The 23,102-nt window shown below is 37.2% G+C and overlaps 1 protein-coding gene across 4 annotated transcripts in view; it reads left to right on the top strand.

Moving 5' to 3' along the window:
• Positions 1-23,102, top strand: part of WDR44 (WD repeat domain 44) — a 107,582-nt gene that overhangs the window by 31,892 nt on the left and 52,588 nt on the right. For 3 of the 4 annotated variants that reach the window (XM_059679890.1, XM_059679891.1, XM_059679892.1), the window contains 7 exons: positions 1,996-2,029; positions 9,598-9,663; positions 17,643-18,279; positions 18,831-18,958; positions 20,082-20,177; positions 21,429-21,565; positions 22,845-22,928. In XM_059679890.1, the coding sequence (XP_059535873.1) occupies positions 1,996-2,029; positions 9,598-9,663; positions 17,643-18,279; positions 18,831-18,958; positions 20,082-20,177; positions 21,429-21,565; positions 22,845-22,928 (1,182 nt within the window). Of the gene's footprint in view, positions 1-1,700; positions 1,811-1,995; positions 2,030-9,597; positions 9,664-17,642; positions 18,280-18,830; positions 18,959-20,081; positions 20,178-21,428; positions 21,566-22,844; positions 22,929-23,102 lie in introns of those variants that run through there. The other variant, XM_059679889.1, reaches the window with a different exon arrangement.

The following is a 23,102-nucleotide window of genomic DNA, read 5'->3' as shown; positions in this document are numbered from 1 at the left end:
GTTGAATATAGGGGTTGATTTTCTGTTAAATGGCAAAAGTAATTTTTATCACACTTATGTTTTGATTAAAGGTCAAGGATTCCTCTGCTAAACATGGATTACTCAGTGTGGCATGTGAAGAGCATGGTAGTAGGACTCAATGCTTTTCTTTGTTCTGTCCCTAAATATGTGACTTTGGGGCTAGTCACTTAATCTCTTAGCACCTCAGTTTTTAACTGTAAACAGAAGCTGTATGGTTAGATGATCTTGAAGGTGCCATTCAACATAAAGTTGTATCATTTGTGATCATTGCATTTTAACAAAAGAAAATTAAGAATGGCATAGTAATATTACTCATTTAAAAGTGTTCCTTACTGCATAACCCTAAAATATACTAAATAGCTATAGGGGTATGCTTTGTAGTGGATATAAAACTGTTTCTATTTGAAGAAAAATGTGGCAGGGGTGTGTGAAAATTTACTTTTAAAAATTTTTATTCCTGGAATAATCTGTTTAAGAATAGAGTATTGATACAGTAGTAAAATGAGCTGGGAACAAAACTGGTCTACTCTCTTCAGAAGCATTGTACAGGTCTAATGTGTAAAAAACTTCATACACACTACAAATCAAGACAACAATGAGATATACTTTTGTCTATCAAATTTGTGAAATTTTAAAAAACTCACTTTTAGCAGGGATACTAAGAAACATGCACTCAGAAACGTAGGAGTGTAAATTGGTACAACTGTTCAGAGGGTAATCTGAAAGTCTCAAAATGCTGAACCTTTGGCCTGCAGTTCTACCTCAAGTGAAATTTATCTTAAAGAAATTTATCATGGAAGAGTACAAAATTTTGTTTACAGAAATGCTTATTATTGTCATACTAGAGGCCCGATGCATGAAATTTGTGCAAGAGTAGGCCTTCCTTCCCCTGGCTGCTGGCACCAGCTTCCCTCTGGCACCCGGGACCTGGACTTCCCTCCAGCCCCAACTTAGTCCAGAAGGACATCCAGAATGACATCCGGTCTAATTAGCATAGTACTCTTTTATTATCATAGATATATGGTGGAGCGAAAGTAGGTTTACAATTGTGCGTACATGAAACAGAGTTTATTCTTGCATTAGTATTTATTAATTACTAGAGGCCCAGTGCACGAAATTCGTGCACAGAGCAGGGGGAGTCCCTCAGCCCAGCCTGCACCCTCTCGCAATCCAGGACCCTTCTGGGGATGTCCAACTGCCGGTTTAGGCCCGATCCCCCGGCAGTCGGACATTTCTCTCACAATCTGGGACTGCTGGCTCCTAACCACTCACCTGCCTGCCTACCTGATTGCCCCTAACCACGCTACCTGCCTGCCTGACCACCCCTAACCCCTCTGCCTGCCTGATTGCCCCTAACTTCTCGCCTGTCTGCCTAATCACCCCTAACTGCCTCTGTCTGGCTGCCTGATTGCCCCTAACCACTCTGCCTGCCTGCCTGATGCCCCTAACTGCTCACCTGCCTGCCTCATCGCTCATAACCACTCTGCCTGCTTGATCACCCCTAACTGCTTGGCTGCCTGCCTCATCGCCCCTAACCACTCTGCCTGCTTGCCTGATCGTCCCTAACCACTTTGCCTGCCTGATCACCCCTAACTGCCTCTGCCTTGGCCCCTGCTGCCGCGGCGACATCTAGAAGGACATCCGGAAGATCGTTTGGCTCTCTGGTCTAATTAGCATATTATGCTCTTATTACTATGGATTGTATTATTTTCCATATGAACAACTGTAAACCTACATTTGCCCCCGCCCTGTATATATCTGGGAAGACAAAAAAATACATCTCTATGTGGTAAGATTATGGGTCAGTTTAATTTTCTTCTCTTTATGTGTTTACTACATTTTTCTATATGCACAGGGACTTTTTCAGTCACAGAATAAATACATGTTTTTTAAAATGTAGACTTTTTTGTGTATAGAAGTATTTTCCTTCTCACCTGCACTATTCAATGCCACCTTGCTTTTATTTCTGAACAGGTCTTCAGAAAAGGTTGGAATTTCAACATTAGAGGTAAGTTGTGCTTTCTGAAAGTTATGTTTCTACAAATAATGTACACTTTCCATTCATTTTTCTCTTTTATGTAATTCTTCATTTTCTTGCTTTTGCTTTCTGTTTATATTTTTTGCTAAGTAATATTGTATTTGTGATTAGATAGTAAAATAACTAATTGTATATTGTACTATATGGAAGGACTATAATTTTTTTAGAGTTCTAATTTTATTTGGTTTATACTTATTAGAATAAAACACTATAAAATACTTGTATTTATGTGTGTGTGTGTGTGTGTGTGTTTTAACTGCAAAAGTAATACTTGCATGGCAAAAATGTGGAGTAACCAAAACACTTGTATACTTCTTATGGGCACCTATATTATCATCATTACCATACATAAAAATTAATCCCAGCCTTATATGTAAGCAAAAAGTTTGGTATAAAGACATTATATCACTTAGAGCCATTTAAGTACAGGAATATTACCAAATAGATATTCTTTGATTTTGATATTTTATATCAAATGGAATATATACTTTATGTGTTTGTTTGTATATGTTTGTGTGTGTTGTGTATGTCTAGACATAAGTATCTATAATCTCAGACATGCTTTATTTTTTCCACTTCCAGTATCCCTACCTTCTTTTCTTCTTTTTATACACATTGGATATTGGTCTCTTTGATAAATTGTGGTATATTTATAAAGAATATTCTATAGCAATGGATATGAATTAGTTATATACAATAACATGGATGAATTTCAGTACCATAGTGTTAACTGGGGGGTGGGGTGGAAACAATTCACAGAAAAATATATGCAGTAAGAGTCCATTTATATTCAGTTTAAAAGCATGCAAAATTAAATAATATATTATTTAGAATTGCAAGCATAGTAAAACTATAAAGAATAGCAGGAGAATGATAAACACAAAGTTTAGGATATTGGTCATCTCTAAGAGGCAACAAATGTAATGGAAATGAAAAAGGATATACAAGAGACTTGAAAACTAATAGTAACAATGTTCTTTTTCTTAAATTGAGTTCTTAAAAAAGGTTATATCATAATTCTTTATTCCTTATATTTTATAAAAATCCTTTTATATTCTATTTAATAAAAATAATAAAGTAGTATACAGACATGGTTAAAATTTGCTTGGTGCAAAAGTAGATAATTGAAAATATAACTCACCTCCCATCACTCATGTTCTCAATCCCCCCATATCCAGAGATCATTGCTCTTTATTATGCTTACTAGAGGCCCGATGCAGAAAATTTGTGCAAGGGGCTCGACCCTCACAGCCCCAGCTTTGTCTGGAAGGCTGTCCAATCTAATTAGCATATTATGCTTTTATTATTATAGTTAGGTTTTAAAAGCCACTTAGCTCTGAGATATTTTTAGGTGAAATAGGTTTTGGGAATTTACTTTATCTCAGTAATTATAGATTGTCTTTAACTTCAGTAAAATTAGATAGATAATGTACATATTTAATAGCTAAATATAAAGTTGGATATTGTTATTTTTTACTTTTCATTTTGAAATAATTGTAGAGTTGCAGGAAGCTGCAAAGACAGTACAGAGAAAATCCTGTGTATCCTTAACCCATTTCCCCAGTGCTTATATTTTATTTAGAGCTCAATATCAAAGCCAGGAATTGGACAGTGTGAGTATATAGTTCTATGTCAGTTTATTACATGTGTATATGTGTGTAACCGCCACCATACTTCAGATGTAGATCAGCTTCATCACCACAAAGATCTCCCTGTGCTATCCCTTTATAAAGTCACACCTGTCACCTCCCCCACATCATCCATGATACTAGGCAGCCACTAATCTGTTTTCCATCTCTATAATTTTGTCATTTGAGAATGTCCTGTAAATGGAATCATATAGTGTGTGACTTTTTAAAATATATGTCTATGTTTGTATTGATTTTTTTTGAGAGGGGAAGGAAGAGGGGAGAGAGAGAGAAACATTGATGAGAGAAACATCATCAATCACCTGCTTCCTGCATGCCCCCCCATCCAGGATCAAGCCTGCAACCCAGACATATGCCCTAACTGGGAATCAAACCAGTAACTTCCTGGTTCCTGGGTTAATGCTCAATCACTGACTGATCCACATGGCCCAGCATGTGTGACCTTTTGAGATTGGCTGAAAGGATTGAGATCTATCCAAGTTGTTGCATGTATCAATGGTTTGTTCTCTTTTACTGTAAAGTAATATTCTATGGCATGGATGTACTCAAGACTATTGAGTACATATTATGTATACATGGCATATTGATTGATAGCTTAAGCCAGTGATGGCGAACCTATGACACACGTGTGAGAGGTGACACGCAAACTCATTTTTTTTTGGTTGATTTTTCTTTGTTAAATGGCATTTAAATATATAAAATAAATATCAAAAATATAAGTCTTTGTTTTACTATGGTTGCAAATATCAAAAAATTTCTATATGTGACACGGCACCAGAGTTAAGTTAGGGTTTTTCAAAATGCTGACACACCGAGCTCAAAAGGTTCGCCATCACTGGCTTAAGCAAACCAAGAAAAATTTGATGTAGTATCGATATTTTATTATTTTATAATCTTACAGAAGAACATGTATGTGAAGAGATGACATATGAAGTATTGATGTTTGTAGAATAGAATAGACCCAAAGTGCTACATGGAGTTTGGAGGAGGAAGGGAGAGACAGAGTGACCGTGACAGCACTGTTACCTGGAATAGCAGAGAAGAGTTTTAGGAAGGAGGTAAAACTTGTGCTGGGCTTTGAAAATTGAGAGAGATTTGCATAGATGATAGAGAAAATTTGAGAAAGCGTTGTATGTTAGCCAATAGTATGAACTAATGAATGTGCAAAGACAGAATTTGCTGGGAGCATTAAAAGACTGTGTGACCCATGTAAATATTTCAGTTATAGAATGCTGAAAAAGAAAATTGGGGCCAGACTTAATGAGCCTTAAATGTGATCTTTCAAAAGACATTTAAGACATCAATTTTTACATGTCTTACAGTTGTGCTCTCCAAGGTTTTCTTGTTTGTTATTTTGTTTCTTTGTTTTGTTGTTGTTAATCCTCACCCAAGGATATTTTTCTATTGATTTTTAGAGAGATTAGAAGGGAGGTGGGAGGAGAGAGACATCCATCGATTGGTTGCCTCTCACACCCACCCTGACCAGGGCCCGGGGGTTGAACCTGCAACTCAGGTAGGTGCCTTTGACTTGGAATCGAACCCACGAGCCTGCGGTGCATGGGCAGATGCCCTAACCACTGAACACACCAGCCAGGGCTCGCCAATGTTTTTTGCTGAGGAATTAACAAAAGATTCATGGTAGAAGGGTGGAAGAATGTTTGGAGGAAAGAGACTAAGTGCAGAGAGAGAGTTGTTAAGAGGCAGTTAGAATGTCAACACATAAGAGCAACAAAGAGACAGTGTTGATAGTATTGGATGGATGACTATGACAGCTATTTAAGAATTGTTTCCTGTTGTTTGTTTGTTTCCTGTTGTTTGTTTGTTTTAGTGTAGATCACTTTTGTACAAACGATTTGTGAAACTGAGTTAGTCTTTTATTAGATATGCTTGTTAAAATTTAAAAGCTCAAGTGTTATAACTCAATAATGTAAGGAGCATACAAGCAGAGCTCTGATATCCCACACAAAGAGAGGCGGTGTGAATTGCTAGCAATTGAATGATCTACCACACTTTTTAAAGGAAGTGTGTTTCTGAGGTTGTGATAGATAGGGGTTAGAGAAATGGCTTGATGGTGGGAAGCTGGGATTTAGTAGGTACTGTGCTTCAGTAATGGGGCAGTCCAAATCCAGAAGGGGTAATATATGAAGACTGTCTTAAGTCTAGCAAAGTTGGTATTAGTTGTCTGCAAGCATATGCTTGGCTTCCATTGCTTTATCCCCAAAGCCTAATTGAGGTGCTAGGGAAAGGACCTGGATCTTAGCACTGGGAGAGAATTATATATGAAATACAGTGGGGCCTTGACTTACGAGTTTAATTCTCTCTGTGACGAAGCTCGTAACTCAAATTACTCGTATGTCAAATCAATTGTGAACGAGTGAGACACGTGATGCTGGGCTGATGTTGTGGTGTTCACTGTGACGTTCGCTGCGCCAACTAGCAGTGGGGTATCTGAAGCTGGCTGGTAACCCAAATTTTAGCTCGCAACTCAAAGCAAAAAATCAGCCGAGAGACGGCTCATATCTTGAAAAACTCGTTAGTCAGGACACTCGTAAGTCAAGGCCCCACTGTGTATGTTAGATATATATGTATCTATGCATATCTATATAGATACTAGAGGCCCGCTGCACAACATTTGTGTACTGGGGGCAGGGGGGCCTCAGCCTGGCCTGTGCCCTCTCTCAGTCCGGGACCCCTTGGGGGATGTCCGACTGCTGGCTTAGGCCCACTCCCCTAAGCCAGCAGTCGGACATCCCCCAAGGGGTCCTTTGTGCTGCTGCAGAGGCGGGAGTGGCTCCCACCACTGCCAATTAGCTCACCAGCCAGAAGCCAGGCTCCCTGTTCCTTAGCTCTGCCGCCACCGCCACTGTGCTCGCCAGCTGTGAGCCCTGCTTCTGGCTGAGCAGCGCTCCCCCTGTGGGAGCGCACTGAACACCAGGGGGCAGCTCCTGCCTTGAGTGTCTGCCCCCTGGTGGTCAGTGCTCATCATAGCAACCAGTCATTCTGTAGTTCAGTCTATTTGCATATTAGCCTCTTATTATATAGGATAGCTATACTAAATGTAGATATACTAAATGAGGTTTTACTAAGAAATCTTTCAATTTTACTTCTCTAGAGATTGTATCTTCTAGTAGGTGCCATATCACCCCTATAAACTTAAAAACTTATGACTTAATAGCAGTTTAACTTATAGGAGTTGATAGCTTTCAAAAGTTCAAAGTCCAAGAGAGTTTTATTAAAGCCAAATAAAATAGAAGTCTAATCACTGCTTGGCAGTTTTGGTCAGTGTAACAATAGTAATCTGTGATCTTTATAATTAATTCAAACAAATTAAAATGAGGTACAAGAGTTTTTAGTGTGTAATTTTGCTTAGGTTAATTTAGGGAAACTATCCATGGATATAGGTTGTACAATGCCTCTGATTTTCTTACTCATGAACAGTTATTGGAGGAGAATTGGATACTTATACTTAATTTGCAATGCAGTTGAAGGTGTTTCTCTAACATGCATTAACTATGCTTTTGTTTCTTTTTTCCAAGTTTTATTGTGATATAACTGACACACATCACTGTATAAGTTTAAATAGTACAGCATGATGGTTTGATTTACATATATTAGGAAATGATTATCACAATAGGTTTAGCTAACATCTACCTTCTCACATAGATACAATAAAAAGAAAGAAGAAATGGGGAAAAATTTCCTTGCAATGAGAACTCTTTACTCTCAACAACTTTCCTGTATATTAAACTGTAGTGTTAGCTATAGCCATTGTGTTGTACGTTACATCCCTAGTACCTATATATCTTCTAGCTCAGTGGTTCTCAACCTTGGCTGCAAAGAAACAGAATTTCCGGAGGATGAGGCCCAGAAATCAGGATTTTAAAAAGATTCCCAGGTGATTCTAATAGGCAGCAAAGGTTGAGAACCACTGTTCTAACTAGAAGTTTGTACCTTTTGACCACCTTTTTCCAGTTAACTCTTCCCCCACCTTTAATTGCTTTTGATTATAGGTGTTTGTAATAAGTTTAATGCCAGTATTTGATTAAAGGATATATAAACTTAAGATATGTGTATTAATTGAAGAAAAGTCAGAACATGCATTATTCAACATTCATTCAACAAGTGATTACTTTTGCCAGGCATTGTTTTAGGGTGCTGGTTAAGTAGTGGTAGACAGAACAAACAAGGAGCTGACATTCTAGTGGGGTAGGAAAGAGAAAAAAAATAAGTAAACAAGGTAGTTTCAGATGATGATAGTTCAAAGAAGAAAAAGAAAATAGGATAATGTGATTGAAAGTTGAGAGGGTGAGGCTATTTTAGGGTAGTAAGGAAAGGCTGTTCTGATGTAATAACACTGGAGCTATGACTCTAAGGATGGTAGAGAGCCATCAAGTGTAATCGTGGGGTATTGGTGGGAGAGGGAGGGTGAAAATGTAGAAGATGTCAAAGATGAAGGCAGGGGCAATATCATGTTAGGACCTCTTGGGCTGTGGTAGACTTTGAATTTTATCTAACACTTAAAATTAGTAGAATCTAATAATCTCTGGAGTAACTATACCATGGAGCCTATTGTGATAACATCTGGATACTTTGTAGAAGTGCTCCCTTAATACTTACATACATTCTTGTGTGTCTTAAGTCACTTATCTGACAAAAAAAAAATGCCTCCTTTAACAAGTCTGTGGTGTGCACCAAGAATTATGAAGAGGTTTTTTTTTTTCCCTCTCAGTATTAGTAGTAGTGTTCAAATTGCTGTATTCTATAAATGTAAAGATAACTTAAGATAGAGAAAAATATGGTGTTATGTTTTACAAATGCACGATTATCTTATTTCACCCAAAATTTTTTCTAGAAAAATGCAGTATCTACTTCTACCTTCTCTAACCTCCCAAATATATATATATATGTACGTATGTGTATATGAATATATACGTAGATATATATGTATTTTTGGTGGGTTTAATTTTGTTCATCTATTGTTCTGGGACTTCATTTAATTTCTGGTTAAGTTTTGCTTCCTTTTTTTCTAAAGAATATAGAGTTTTTAAGAAAACAATATGTGGTTTTCTGCATTATATACTTTTATATTTATGCATATTTATGCAGCAATACTTTGTTATTTTTGCTTAAATCCTTAATCTTTTTAGGCTATGAAGGTACTTAGTAGTTCTTATCTTCCTGTATAGCAGGGATGGGGAACCTATTTTCTTCCAAGGGCCATTTGGATATTTATAACATCATTTGCAGGCCATACAAAATTATTAACTTAAAAGTTAGCCTACTATATTTGGTCAGACATTTAATTAACTCACCCCCAATGGCTTGGCAGGGCCAGACCAAATGATTTTGCCAGCCTTATATGGTATGTGGGCCGGACGTTTCCCATCCCTGCTGCACAGTTTATTAAGGTTAAAAAGGCACTTTTAAAGGAAAATATTCTATTGCAGTCGAAAAATTAAAAATTGCTGATTGATAACCTTCTTATACAAACCATATTGTCCCGGTTGGCATAAAACCTCTGAGCATCTATCAGTATACAAACATTTGAGCCCTTTATGGGCCTTTTATTTATTTGTTTTTTAAATATACTTTTATTGATTTTAGAGAAGAAGGGAGAGGGAGAAGGAAAAAGAGATAGAAACATCAATGATTGGCTGCCTCCTGCAAGCCTCCTACTGGGGAATCAAGTCCATAACCCAGGCATGTGCCCTGACCAGGAATCGAACCCTGATCTCCTGATTCATAGGTCGATGATCATCCACTTTGCCACACCAGCTGGACTGGGTGTTGATTTATTAATGCTGTATTTTCTAATTTGTACCCATTTTAAACAGAGTTTTAAAGAAAGGATGTTATCATTTGGTCTCTGTTTCTCTTGTTTTAAAATAGGAAACAGAGAACACTGCACACGAAGTTGGAAATGAGTCCCCTGTACAAGAATTGAAACAAGATGTGGTAAGATATTATGTCAATATTAGTTTAGTAGTTGTTTACATGGTGTATTTATTGATTTTGTTTTTTTTAATATTTTTTTTATTTCAGAGATAAAGGGAGAGGGAGAGAGAGATAGAAACATCAATGATGAGAATAATTGATCTGCTGCCTCCTGTACACCCCCTACTGGGGTTGGAGCCCACAACTCAAGCAGTGCCCTGACCAGGAATCTAACCATACCTCCTGATTCATAGGTTGATGCTCAACCACTGAGCCACAACAGCCAGACTATTTTATTTTTATTTTTTTACATGGTATATTTAAAATAGAAAATTTTCTATATTAAGTATAGTATAGTGGTCTGTACATAGTGGATGTTCAGAAATGTTCCTTGAATCTGTTGAATTTGTGATTGAAGATCATCAGGCTTTTTAGAAGTCATTTCATAATTGGTAATTTATTCTTGAAACCATATTTGTGTTACTAAATTTATTGGAATGACATGGTTAATAAGATATATAAATTTCAAGTGTATAATTCTATAATACACTGTGTTCATCACCCAAAGTTTAGTCTCCTTCAATCACCATATATTTGACTGCCTTTACCTTCTTCAACGTCCCCCCAGCCTCCTTCCCCTTTGTTTTGAAACAGTACTTAGAAAAATATTTTATAATGTGTCTTTATTTTTATGCTTGTATTTTTATTAAAATGAGTTATAACTACTCTTCGGGTTACTACCAAGTGTTAAAGATATTAAAAACTAAGTGTAGCAAATTTTGATGTCTTTAGAAGTTGGAAGTTATAAGAAGTCATTACTCATAGTGCCTTTGATACATTATAAAGAATTGATCCTATTAAGCTTCAGAATTTGGTTTATTAGATGAGACTGAGCACAAAATAAAAAGCTTGACAGTGGGGTAGTTCACAGTATCAGGATAAAGTCCAAGGAGAAAGGATGGTGTGTGTTCATTCATATATGTTGACTGTTTTCTGCACCCTACGCACTGTTCTAGCCAGTAGGTTTCCAGAAACCAATAAGATGACAGATTCTCTACCCTATAGTTTTTCAGCAATGACATTATTGACATTTGGGGCTGGCTGATTCTTTTGTAGAAGGAAGGGGAGACTGTTCTGTGCATTGTAGGATATTTAGCAGCCTCCCTGGCTCCCACCATTATATACCAGTAGATTCCCCCACCCCATCATGACAACCAAAAATATCTCCGGACATCACCAAATGTCTAGGGAGGGTGTCAAGCAAACTCACCCCCAATGGAGAACCATTGTTCTACCTTTATGGAATTTAAAAATCTAATGGACTGCATATTTAAATATTGATCATACTATTTCTTTTAAAAGGACTTTTTTTCTTTTGGGGAGAAATTGTGGTACTATGTATCAACATAAAAAATGAATGGTGCCACCCCCCTGGCCAGGTTGTTCAGTGGTTGGAGGATCGTCCTATACACCAAAAGTTTGTGGGTTCAATTTGGGCATGTACCTAGAATGTGAGTTTGCTTCCCAGTTGGGGCACATACAGGAGGCAACCTATCAATGTTTCTCTCTCACGTTGTTGTTTCTCTCTCCATTCCTCCCTCTCTCTCAAATCAATAATAACATATCCTTGAGTGGTACCTTTTTTAAAAAATCTGAAATTATTCACTGTAACAAACAGCAATCTTGATTTTCAGCATTTCCTTCTGGTTCTCACCTATTTGCATATTCTTTTTCCTAATTGTAGTACAGATAGAATTTTGTGTTCTACCTTTGTCTTTCACCATTTTTTAGATTTTCATCATATTTCAATACTCAGTTTTCATTTGACATATTATCAGTTTCCATCAGGCCAATGTCTTTTACATGTGTCTAGCCTGTTTTTATTGTTGAAAGCTTGAAATGTTTCTACTTTTTCCACTAGAGCTTTTCTTTCCCCCTTTTAATAATTTTTTTCTTGCCTGGCCAGTGTGGCACCCCACGAACCAGGAGATCACCTTTAAAAGAGAATTTTTTTCTTAGGGAAAATTACAGATGGGTAACTATAGTTAGTAGAAGAAAAATAGTGATTTTTTAAGTAGATTATAGAAGCTGAAAAAGTGAGTAAACACCATGGGACAGAGAGTGAGGCTTAAGACTAGGTATCACTTTTTAAGTTCCAGCTTTTTCAGTTGAATTAAGTATCATACATTAATAATAAAGGCTGTGGGATATACCCTAGATCAGTGATGGCGAACCTTTTGAGCTCAGCGTGTCAACATTTTGAAAAACCCTAACTTAACTCTGGTGCCGTGTCACATATAGAAATTTTTTGATATTTGCAACCATAGTAAAACAAAGACTTATATTTTTTATATTTATTTTATATATTTAAATGCCATTTTACAAAGAAAAATCAACCAAAAAAAATGAGTTTGCGTGTCACCTCTGACACGCGTGTCATAGGTTCGCCATCACTGCCCTAGACCAGAACACAATCCATGCTCTCAGTAGCTTACATTTTAGTAGAGGAAACTGAATAAACACAAAACTGAATGTAATATAATAAGTGTTCAAGTAAACTTAGAAACTATTATAAGAACACAAAAGGAGACTGCTTGGGGATAGGAATGAGGAAGACTTCAGGGAGGAAGTAGCATCTGAGCTGGGTTCTTTTTTTCTTTATTGATTAAGGTATTACATATGTGTCCTTATGCCCCCCTTTGCTCCCCGACCCCTCCACCCCACTAATGCCCTTACCCCCCTGGTGACTGTGTCCATGTGTTATGCTTATATGCATGCATACAAGTCCTTCGGTTGATCTCTCCCCCTTACCCCTCCCTCACCTACCTTCCCTCTGAGGTTTGACGGTCTGATCGATGCTTCTCTGTCTCTGGATCTGTTTTTGTTCACCAGTTTATGTTGTTCATTATATTCCACAAGTGAGTGAGATCATGTGATATTTATCTTTCTCTGACTGACTTATTTCATTTAGCATAATGCTCTCCAGCTCCATCCTATTGCAAATGGTAGGAGTCCCTTCCTTTTTACAGCAGCATTGTATTCCATTGTGTAGATATACCACAGTTTTTTAATCTACTCGTCTGCTGATGGGCACTTAGGCTGTTTCCAAATCTTACCTATTGTAAATTGTGCTGCTATGAACATAAGAGTGTATATATCCTTTCTGACTGGTGTTTCTAGTGTCTTGGGATGTATTCCTAGAAGTAAAATCACTGGGTCAAATGGGAGCTCCATTTTTAGTTTTTTGAGGAAACTCCATACTGTTCTCCACAGTAGCTGCACCAGTCTGCATTCCCACCAGCAGTGCATGAGGGTTCCTTTTTCTCCACATCCTCTCCAGCACTTGTCATTTGTTGATTTGTTGATGATAGTAATTCTGACAGGTGTGAGATGGTACCTCATTTTTGGGGGTTTTTTGTTTCTTTCTTTTTTTAAAAAAATACATTTTATTGATTTTTTACAGAGAGGAAGGGAAAGGTATAGAGAGTTAGAAACATCGATGAGAGAGAAACACTGATCAGCCGCCCCCCGCACACCTCCTCACTGGGGATGTGCCTGCAACCAAGGTACATGCCCTTGACCGGAATCGAACCTGGGACCCTTGAGTCTGCAGGCTGACGCTCTATCCACTGACCCAAACCAGTTAGGGCTTGTTTCTTTTTTTAAATTTTTTATTGATTAAGTTATTACATATGTGTCTTTATTCCCCACATTACCCCCCATCCTCCCCACTCATGCCCTCACCCCCCTGTTGTCTGAGTCCATTGGTTAGGCCTATATGCTTGCATATAAGTCCTTTGGTTGATCTCTCCCCCTTCCCCTCACCCTCCCCTACCTTCCCTCTAAGTTTTGAGCATCTGATCTATGCTTCTCTGTCTCTGGATCTGTTTTTGTTCATCAGTTTATGTTGTTTATTATATTCCATAAATGAGTGAGATCATGTGATATTTATCTTTCTCTGACTGGCTTATTTCACTTAGCATAATGCTTTCCAGTTCCATCCATGCTGTTGCAAATGGTGAGAATTCCTTCTTTTTTTACCGCAGCGTAGTATTCCATTGTATAGATGTACCACAGTTTTTTAATCCACTCATCTATTGATGGTCACTTAGGCTGTTTCATTGTCGTTTTGATTTGTATCTCTCGGGTTGATTAGTGACTTTGAGCATGTTTTCATATGTCTCTTGGCCTTCCTTATGTCCTCTTTTGAAAAGTATCTATTTAGGTCCATTGCCCATTTTTTAATTGGGTTGTTTATCTTCCTTTTGTTAAGCTGTATGAGTTCCCTGTAAATGTTGGAGATTAAACCCTTATCGGAGATAACACTGGGAAATATGTTGATGAATGAGTAAGATTTGGGCAGGCAGAGATAGGAGAGGAAAGGAATAACCAAAGAAAGGCACAGAGATGATGAATATGCAAAATGTTTGAGGACAAGTCTGGAGACCACAGTTAAGGCCAGATTATGGGAATGCCTTATGTCATACTGAAACATCTGGGTTTTATTTTATAATTACTGGGAAAGCAATTAGTTCTTTGAAGCAGAGAGGTAATGTGAAGAAGCAGTTGCTTTAGCATCATGATCTCCATCTTAGTTTTGATTCTCACCATTCTCTTACTCTTTTCCTGTTTGCTACCTTCTAAAACACAGAGGAAAAATACAAGGTTGACACTATAAAATGGTATTATGGGGGCATATGGAGAGTTAGAAAACATGGGCCTTGCTTCCCAAAAACTAATTATCCAGTGTGGAGTATTTGTACAGAGCTAGCCCATATACTACCTTGTATTTATATTATAGCTCATACTGTAATAAACAGAATGATGGGAGTTCAGAGAAGGGAGAGATTGTTCTCAGATAACAGATTAGGAATGTCTTATGATTTTCAACCTCATTTGGACCCCTCTAATAGCATGGGTCTTTCCATTATGCATAGTGATTATTTCAAATATTTACATTCACCTCATTCTCACTGTGCCCAGTAATATCCCACTCACTTTCAGCAGATGACCTTGTTTCTTACTGCATGTAGACTTTAGAGCAGGGTCTGAGGGACAGTGAACTGGCCCCCTGTTTAAAAAGTTTGAGGACCCCTGCTTTAGAGACTAAGAAACCTGAATTCACTCCTTTTCATCATCCCATACTTCCCTTACCTGTCAGCTTGTTTTCATCTTTAACCTCTTTTTCATGTCATTGTTGAGATTTTAGTTTATTTTCCTGTCCATAGTAGTATGATATAAAGAATCATGGATTTTTTGTGAAAAACCTGGATTTCAGTTTTGACTTTGTAGCTTACTAGCTGTAGAACCTTGAGCAAAATTCTTTTTTAAAAAAATATATTTTATTGATTTTTTACATAGAGGAAGGGAGAACAGAGAGTTAGAAACATCAATCAGCTGCCTCCTGCACACCTCCTACTGGGATGTGCCTGCAACCAAGGTACATGCCCTTGACTGGAATCGAACCTGGGACTTTTCAGTCCGCAGGCTGATGCTCTATCTACTGAGCCAAACCGCCCAGGGCCTTAATGCCTTTACCTCAGTGCCGGGAGCCGGTCCATCCTTGCTGTTTCAAGGGACCTGGCATATATGGCATACTGTTCTTAATATGTTTGCTCCCCTTAGCGCTGTGTGTTTTAACCAAGGTCACCTCTCCGAGAAAGGTTGAATCCCCAGGTAGGGATTTTCCCCTGAAGTTAGGGAGGGAATAAAACCCCTCAACTAAGTGCCAGGCGGGTAATTAATCACTTTAACTACGAACAATCATGCTTAAGCTATATAATCTTTACTCCCTGGAATGGAGATAAGAAACACCCTAACCTTTGGAATAGAGATTGATAGGATTGAATCAACTGGTATAAATACAGATGTAACAAGACAGAAAGAGACAGAATTTAGAACACAGAACTGAGAACACAGGGCTTGGAAGACAGGACCAAGAGAGACAGAACTCAGAACACAGAATTCAGAAGACAGAACCTACACGGAGCCTGGAGACAGAAGAACTTCGCTGGAGAGAACATGGCAATAGATCCTGGACTGAACCTAACTATAGAACATGGCAAGAGAACCTGACTAGAACCTGGTGACTGAACCTGGCTGGAGATCTGAAGCAGAACCTCTCTGGAGATCCAGACCAGAACTTGGCTGGAGATCCTGGCTAGAGATCCTGGCTAGGCTGCTGATCAACTGAACACTGTCTCCGTGTCCTTCCTTCTTCGCCGACTCCGTCTACACCTTTGGGGACCCCTGGACCTGCTGGGGTTGGACCCCGGCACCTCAGATACCTGCTTTTGTAGAAACGAGATACTATACCTCACAAAGCTTATTTGATGATTAAATAGAGAATGTGTGTGCTAGATCTAATGCACAGTAGACCTTCTTTCTTTTCTTCTCCAGAACTTTGTTTCCATTCTTTCCCTTGGATCCTTCCCGTCAGTTTATAAAAATGCTGGATCACTTTCTTGCATCCTCTTCCATTTATAGCCAAGTTTTTGAAACTGTAGCCTATGCAGGCCTGTCTCTATGTCTTCACTTCTTATTCATTCTTAAACCCACAGAAATCCAGATTCTGTTAAGATTGAGTCACTCAGTGCTCAGTAACCACCTAATTGTCAAATTAGATGGACTCTAGTTAATAGTTCTCTGGTAAAAGTGATTGATGTCTAGTATTAAACATTTGAAGGTTGAGAAAAAAAAGGAGATGCTGAGAAATCAGGAATATTGTTCAATAGCAATAGCATACAGTTCAGGTTAGCATGTTCCATGTTCTGTTAGCTTTCTGGAGCCGAGGAATTGAGAAAGCCATAGCCATCCATGATTGGGCATGGTGGATAGATAAGTGGGCTGGGAGATTTAATGTCAATAATTACAGGACTGGGTAGAAAATATATTTTCTTCCAAATGTTAGTAGAATGCATAGAAAGACTATCTGTACTTTTTAGCTATAGAAAAGAAATAAAGGGGGATGCCCAGCTGGTGTGGCTCAGTGGTTGAGAGTCGACCTGTGAACCAGGAGGTCATGGTTCAATTCCTGGTCAGGGCACATGCCAGGGCTCAATCCCCAGTAGGGGTATGCAGTAGGCAGCCGATCAATGATTTTCTCTCATCACTGATGTTTTTCTCCCTTCCTCTCTGAAATCAATAAAAGTATATTTTTTAAAAAAGAAACAAAGTGGGGAAAAGGCATAGTGAGTTGGCTGTTTGAACTCTTTTTTAAAATATTTTTATTGATTTTAGAGAGAGGGAGGGAGGGAGAGGGAGAGAGAGAGAGTGAGGGAGAGAGTGAGACATTAATGTGAGGGAGAAATATCAATTGGTTGCCTCCTGTATGCACCCTGACCTGGTATGTGGCCTGACTGGGAATAGAACCGGTGACCTCTCAATGCATGGGATGATGCTAAACCAAACTGAACCATATCAGCCAAGGCTGTTTGAATTTATTTCATGGTCCTGGCATCCCTCTAAATATTAGGGTATTAGGTGTATTCTGTTTAAGAACATTAATATCCTTGTATCTACTGGCTTTTCCTGTCATAGGCTTGAGCTTAAACAATTTGAATTCTTGTACTAGGTGGTTTTGCTTCTCTTGATTTTGTTAACTAGGCTCAAATCAGCAGGCTGTTACTACAACTAACTTGGCATAAATATGCAAATGAACTATGACATGAAGAGTCTAAATGTAAATTTATGTTTGAACTTTATTATACAGTGTTGATTAAGCTTTTGTGATTACATGTACTAGCCCAGATTCCCTATTATAATGGTTAAGAGTGCAGATTCTTGAACCAAACTCCCTAGTTTTGTGCCAGCTTCATTACTTACAAGCTTTGTGACCTAGGACAAAACATTTGGTTTTTCTCTACCTTAGCTCCCTCATTTGTATATGATGATAGTAAGCATTGTCTGACACATAGTAAGTACTATATAAATGAGTAGCTGTTACTGTGTTCTTGTAAATGGCTTCATTTTTAAAAATTGCTCTTTTAACCTTTCATCAGATTATTGAAAGTATTATTGAGGAGACTCAGAAAGTACTTCAGCTTGACGATGACTCTTTGGATTCCAAAGGAAAAGGACAGTCTGATCAGGATACTGCCAGTCCTCTCGTGGCTGGAACAAATCTTAACAATATACCTGGACTGTTAGCCACAGGTCATGTTCTACAGGAATATCCCAAAAGGGCAGAGAGTCAGAATACATCTGAAGAAACTGAATTAGAATCCAAAAAATGTTTTTCTTCCAATGACACCTGTGAGAAGCCAGTAGATGAAACCACTAAGTTAACTGAAATAAGTTTAACTAAGCAGCTTAATGTGACTGAAACTGAAACAGAAGTATTGAACAAGGAAGCAGTGGAAATCAAAGCAAGTGATGTTCTAGAATCTGCATCCTCAAGCTCCTCATCTGCTAAAGATTTTGCTACTGTGGAAGAATTGGCTCCTGCCAAACCCCCAAGACAGCTTACTCCAGAACCTGACATAGTGGCTAGTACAAAAAAGCCTGTTCCAGCACGCCCACCCCCTCCAACAAATTTCCCACCTCCTAGACCACCACCTCCATCTCGACCTGCTCCACCACCAAGAAAAAAGAAAAGTGAATTGGAGTTTGAGGCTCTTAAAACACCCGATCTGGATGGCAAGTATTATTGAGAGATAAGTACTTTTGTGAGGATATTTTTGAGTTGAACTTGTTTAAATTTATTATTTTGTTTTAGTTTATGTTATGTAAACTACATGGATGACCAAGTTGTAAAAATTATTTTAGTAATAAAAAGTGAAAATATTTATATTGGTGATTAGTTACATTATTATAATTGAACATTTCAACAGACTTCAAACTTTCACATCTGTTATCATTGGAGAGCCAGTGTGATATGGTGAAAAGAATATGGTATTTGAGAGTTAAGATTTGAATTCAAGTCCTAGATCACTCTTTTTTTTTTACTTTTTAATCTCTAAATTAAATTTATTGAGCACTGGATCTCTTAATGTATAAGTTGTATAGCCTTGAGGAATTTAAATAATTGTTTGAATCCTAGTTTCCCCATATATAAAATGAGAGTAATAAAATCACTTTTGTCACAGGATTGTTATAAGAATCAGACAAATAAAGGTTAAAGCACTTTTCAATTAATGTATAAAGTCCTATATAAGTACTTATTATTATTTGTGTTGTTGTTGTTGCAGTTCCCAAAGACAATATTACATCTGATACGCTAACTACGAGCATGGCTTCAGAGAGTACAGTCAAGGATTCTCAGCCTTCTCTTGATTTGGCAAGTGCTACCAGTGGAGATAAAATAGTTACTGCCCAGGTTGGTAAATTCATGTTATATTTTATATAGGCTTTGTCAGATTTCCTCAACTTGCTGGTTTGTGGATTATCAAACTTTCTTCTCCAGGCCAGATATTTTCTTATCCCAAAACCTGGACTCCTTACATCCCTTGTCCAGCTCTGCTACTAAGTAGTTGGGTAACTCCAGGAAGCTATTTAACATCTGAGTCTCAGATGCCCCATTGATAAAATGAAGGGAAACCTTCCTTGAAGGTTTCTTGCAAGGATGACATGAATAAAGTATACCAAGTACCTGGCCATATAGCAGGCATTCAAAAAATGACACATGCTGCTATTTGTAATATTATTGATATTAATAAACACCAACTACAATCTTCATTTACCTGAACTGTAGTGGATAAAATTGAGGACTTTTATTTTTTATAATTTCTTTTTCCTAATCATGAAAACAAACTTCATACAATATATATATACACACACACATATTCATACATACATAGGAAGCAATGGAAAGGACTTGGTAACATGAAGCAATGGAAGGGACTTGATAACATGAATTTTACCACAGCCAAATTCTGGCACTCAAGGCTTACTTATGTGGTAGCTGTGATTGGGGCAGTTTAGCAAACTGGGAGATAAGACAATATATAGCCTTTCATAGCCTTAGAGCATTGATTGGCAGTGGCCTGTTTTGTAGGGTCCCCAAGTTAAGAATGGTCTTTACTTTTTCAAGGATGTTTATGAAAAAGAATATGTGACAGGTACTATGTGTGAAGCAAAAAAACCTAAAATATTTATTAACTGGCTTTTTACAGAAAGCATTAAGATATCTATAAATCCAGCCCTGAACAATGGCAATCTTTGTGCTAGCATTCTACTAGTAGAGAACTACTTTGGGGTCAGGTTCAAATACAACATTTCTTGGCTTCAAGACTAACACATTATTGCATGGACAGCAATAGTTTGGGTACCTAATGTTTTTCAGAATTCTGGGAGTAATAAAGGGCTGAAATGGAGTATTCCATTTAAATTTCCATTATCTGAATTACGGAATTTTTTTAGAAATGTGTGTGGTAATGAGTAATTGAATATTTATAAAAATTGGTTCAGTCTACTTTCTGTTTATGAAATTATAATTTCAGGAAAATGGAAAAGCACCTGATGGGCAGACAATAGCAGGTGAAGTGATGGGCCCTCAGAGACCTAGATCCAACTCTGGGAGAGAGCTTACTGATGAGGTATAATTATATATATATTTTTTGTTCTTAAAAACATAAAATATAAAAACCATAATGGGAAGGTGAAAAAGTTCTGGAGATGGATGGTGATGATAGTTGCACCACAATGTGAACAATTGTATGTGATAAATTGTATATTATGTATATTTTACTATGATTAAAAGTTTTTATTTATTGTTATTAGACCAAAAGTCATAATGTAAAAGAAAAAAATGAAAATGAAGATCACTTTGAGTTTTGTTTTTTTTAATATGTTGAAGTTTGCAACTCTGACTTAAACTTGCCCTTTCATACAGTCTATGGTGGAATAAATATATTGAAAGCAAGGCCTATATTTTATAGAAAGTGGGCTTAAAAAAACTTGACATTATAGATATGTATATGTTTTCATGCTTGTTAGATGATGTAGTGTAGATAGTCACAATACTTTTTACCACTAAAATTTACTATATATCTATTGGCCAATTTATTCAGAATGAAGTTTTAAAGCAAAATCTTAGTTTTTTGTTTCTTGTAAACAACATTTTAAAAAATTATTGTACTTTGGAAAATAGTTTGGCAGTTTTTCAAAAAAATGAAATATCAAGTTACCACGATGTAGAAATTTTACTCCTATATATACACCAAAGAGAAATGAAAACACATGTCTGCATAAAAAATATGCACAAGTGTTCATAATAGCCAAAGTTCATAAACGCCCGTCACTGATGAATGGGTAAATAAAATGTGATATATCTATTCACATGGACTATTTTTCAGCAGTTAAAAGGAATTATGTTCTGATACATGGTTACAGCATGGATGAACCTTGAAACCATAGTGTTAAGGTGAAAGAAGCCAGTCACAAAAGACCACATACTGTATGATTAAATTTATTTGAAATGTCCAGCATAAGCAAATCCATAGACACAAAAAGTAGATTAGTGATTGCCAGGGATTGGAAAGAGAGGGGGAATAAGATATGACAGCAAATGGATATGGGATTTCTTTTGGGGGTAGTAGAAATGTTCTGAACTTAGATAATGGTGATGGTTGCACAACTCTTTGAATATACTCAAAATCATTTAATAATGTATGGTTTAAATAAGTGCATTTTACAATGTATGAATTGTATCTCACTAAAAATGTTAAAAATTATTGTACACAGTACTGAATGTATTTAGAAAGTTCTTAGCTTAAAATTTTGAGGACTTTGTAGACTCAAAAAGATACATAAATTATAAGTTCTCTTGGTGTTATATTTTACCTCAGGAAATTTTAGCCAGTGTAATGATTAAAAACCTGGATACTGGAGAAGAAATACCTTTGAGTCTTGCAGAAGAGAAACTGCCAACAGGTATTAATCCTCTCACTCTACACATCATGAGAAGGACTAAGGAATATGTAAGGTATGATCTAAAGTTATTTATTATTTATAGTATTTCATTCAGAGTGGTGAAGATTTCTCTGTTTATGAACTATGATAGTCCCTAATTTGGTTTCATTCAGCCTTTTTTTTAATTTGGAATTAAATACTTAATGTATATATTCTTAAATTTTGTTCTCTCTTAGGACTGCACAATTATTAGGAGAAAATATTATATATCTTCAATTCCGTGATATTTGATTTCTTTTAAAATTATATTATACTAAAGATAGTATTAAAACATATTGAGTCTAAACAGTCATGCTGTTCTTCTGAAACCTTGCTTAAGGATCAGAGATTTTATATATACAACTAGAGGCCTGTTGCACGAAGAGATTCATGTAATAGGCCTTCCCTTCTCCTGGCTGCCGGCACCGGTTTTCCTCCGGCACCCGGGACCCAGGCGTTAGCTCCAGCTGGAGCCGCCTTCCATCTTCGCAGTTCTGGCTCACCTTCAGTCTTCACTGAGCCGCTTGGAGCCTACATATGCAAATTAACTGCCATCTTTGTTGGTGATTAATTTGCATATTGTGCTGATTAACCAATGGGAGGCGTAGCGAAGGTATGGTCAATTGCCCTGTTTGTCTATTATTAGATAGGATTTTAGAGGGTCAGAAAATGGCTTTAGAGTATGGTGATTGACTTTACTGTGGGTTATATGTAGATCTAAGGTGGGGGTTGGGAACTTACGGCCTACTGGCCATATAAGGCCTGCAGAATCATTTGATCTGGCCTGCGAAGGCATTAAGGTAAGTTAATTAAATGTTTGACCATATATAGCAGGCTAATTTTTAAATGGATAATTTTACATGGCCTGCTAATAATGTTATAAATATCCAAATGGCCCTTCACAGAAAAAAGGTTCCCTGCTACTGATCTAAAGAATCATTTCAGTGAAAGCAAAGCCTTTTAAAGTACAATACATGATGTGCCTGGTGAGTGAGGAGGAAGATATTTACAAGTTAATTTGTCATTTCTGGGTAGCATGTTTTGCCCAGCAGAAAGCCTTATTTGCCATGGGTTTTTCTTAAGTTCCTAAATTGCATTCATTTGCATTTTGTACATTGCACCTTGCTTAAAGATTCTTCTTTGATCTTTCAAGTCTTTAAATTCTCACAGTCATCATTTAAATTAAGTTTATATAAAGCATTTTAACAAAGTTTATTTTTACTCTGATTAGCTAATTCTACAGTAAGTATATATAGATTTTTGAGACATGTTAGGGAAATGGCTTCTTTTAAAATTACTTCTTCCCCTCGTAGTAATGATGCCGCACAGTCAGATGATGAAGATAAACTACAGTCTCATCCAACAGATACTGATGGTGGAAGGTTAAAGCAGAAAACGTGAGTTACAGCACATCCCTTTTCTCATTTCAAGCTTTATTTTTTTAAAAAAATATGAGAACTACTATACTATTTTAAATCTGTGCTCTATCTAATTTATAAGTCCATCTACCACACCACTCCCTGCTGCCAGCCAATGGATTATGAGGTATATGAGGTTGTGTTGGTCATAGA

The sequence above is a fragment of the Myotis daubentonii genome, chromosome X (genome assembly GCF_963259705.1).
Source record: "Myotis daubentonii chromosome X, mMyoDau2.1, whole genome shotgun sequence".
NCBI classification, from domain to species: domain Eukaryota; kingdom Metazoa; phylum Chordata; class Mammalia; order Chiroptera; family Vespertilionidae; genus Myotis; species Myotis daubentonii.
The sequence above is the reverse complement of the archived record's forward strand: the minus strand, read 5'-3'. Positions and strand labels throughout refer to the sequence as shown.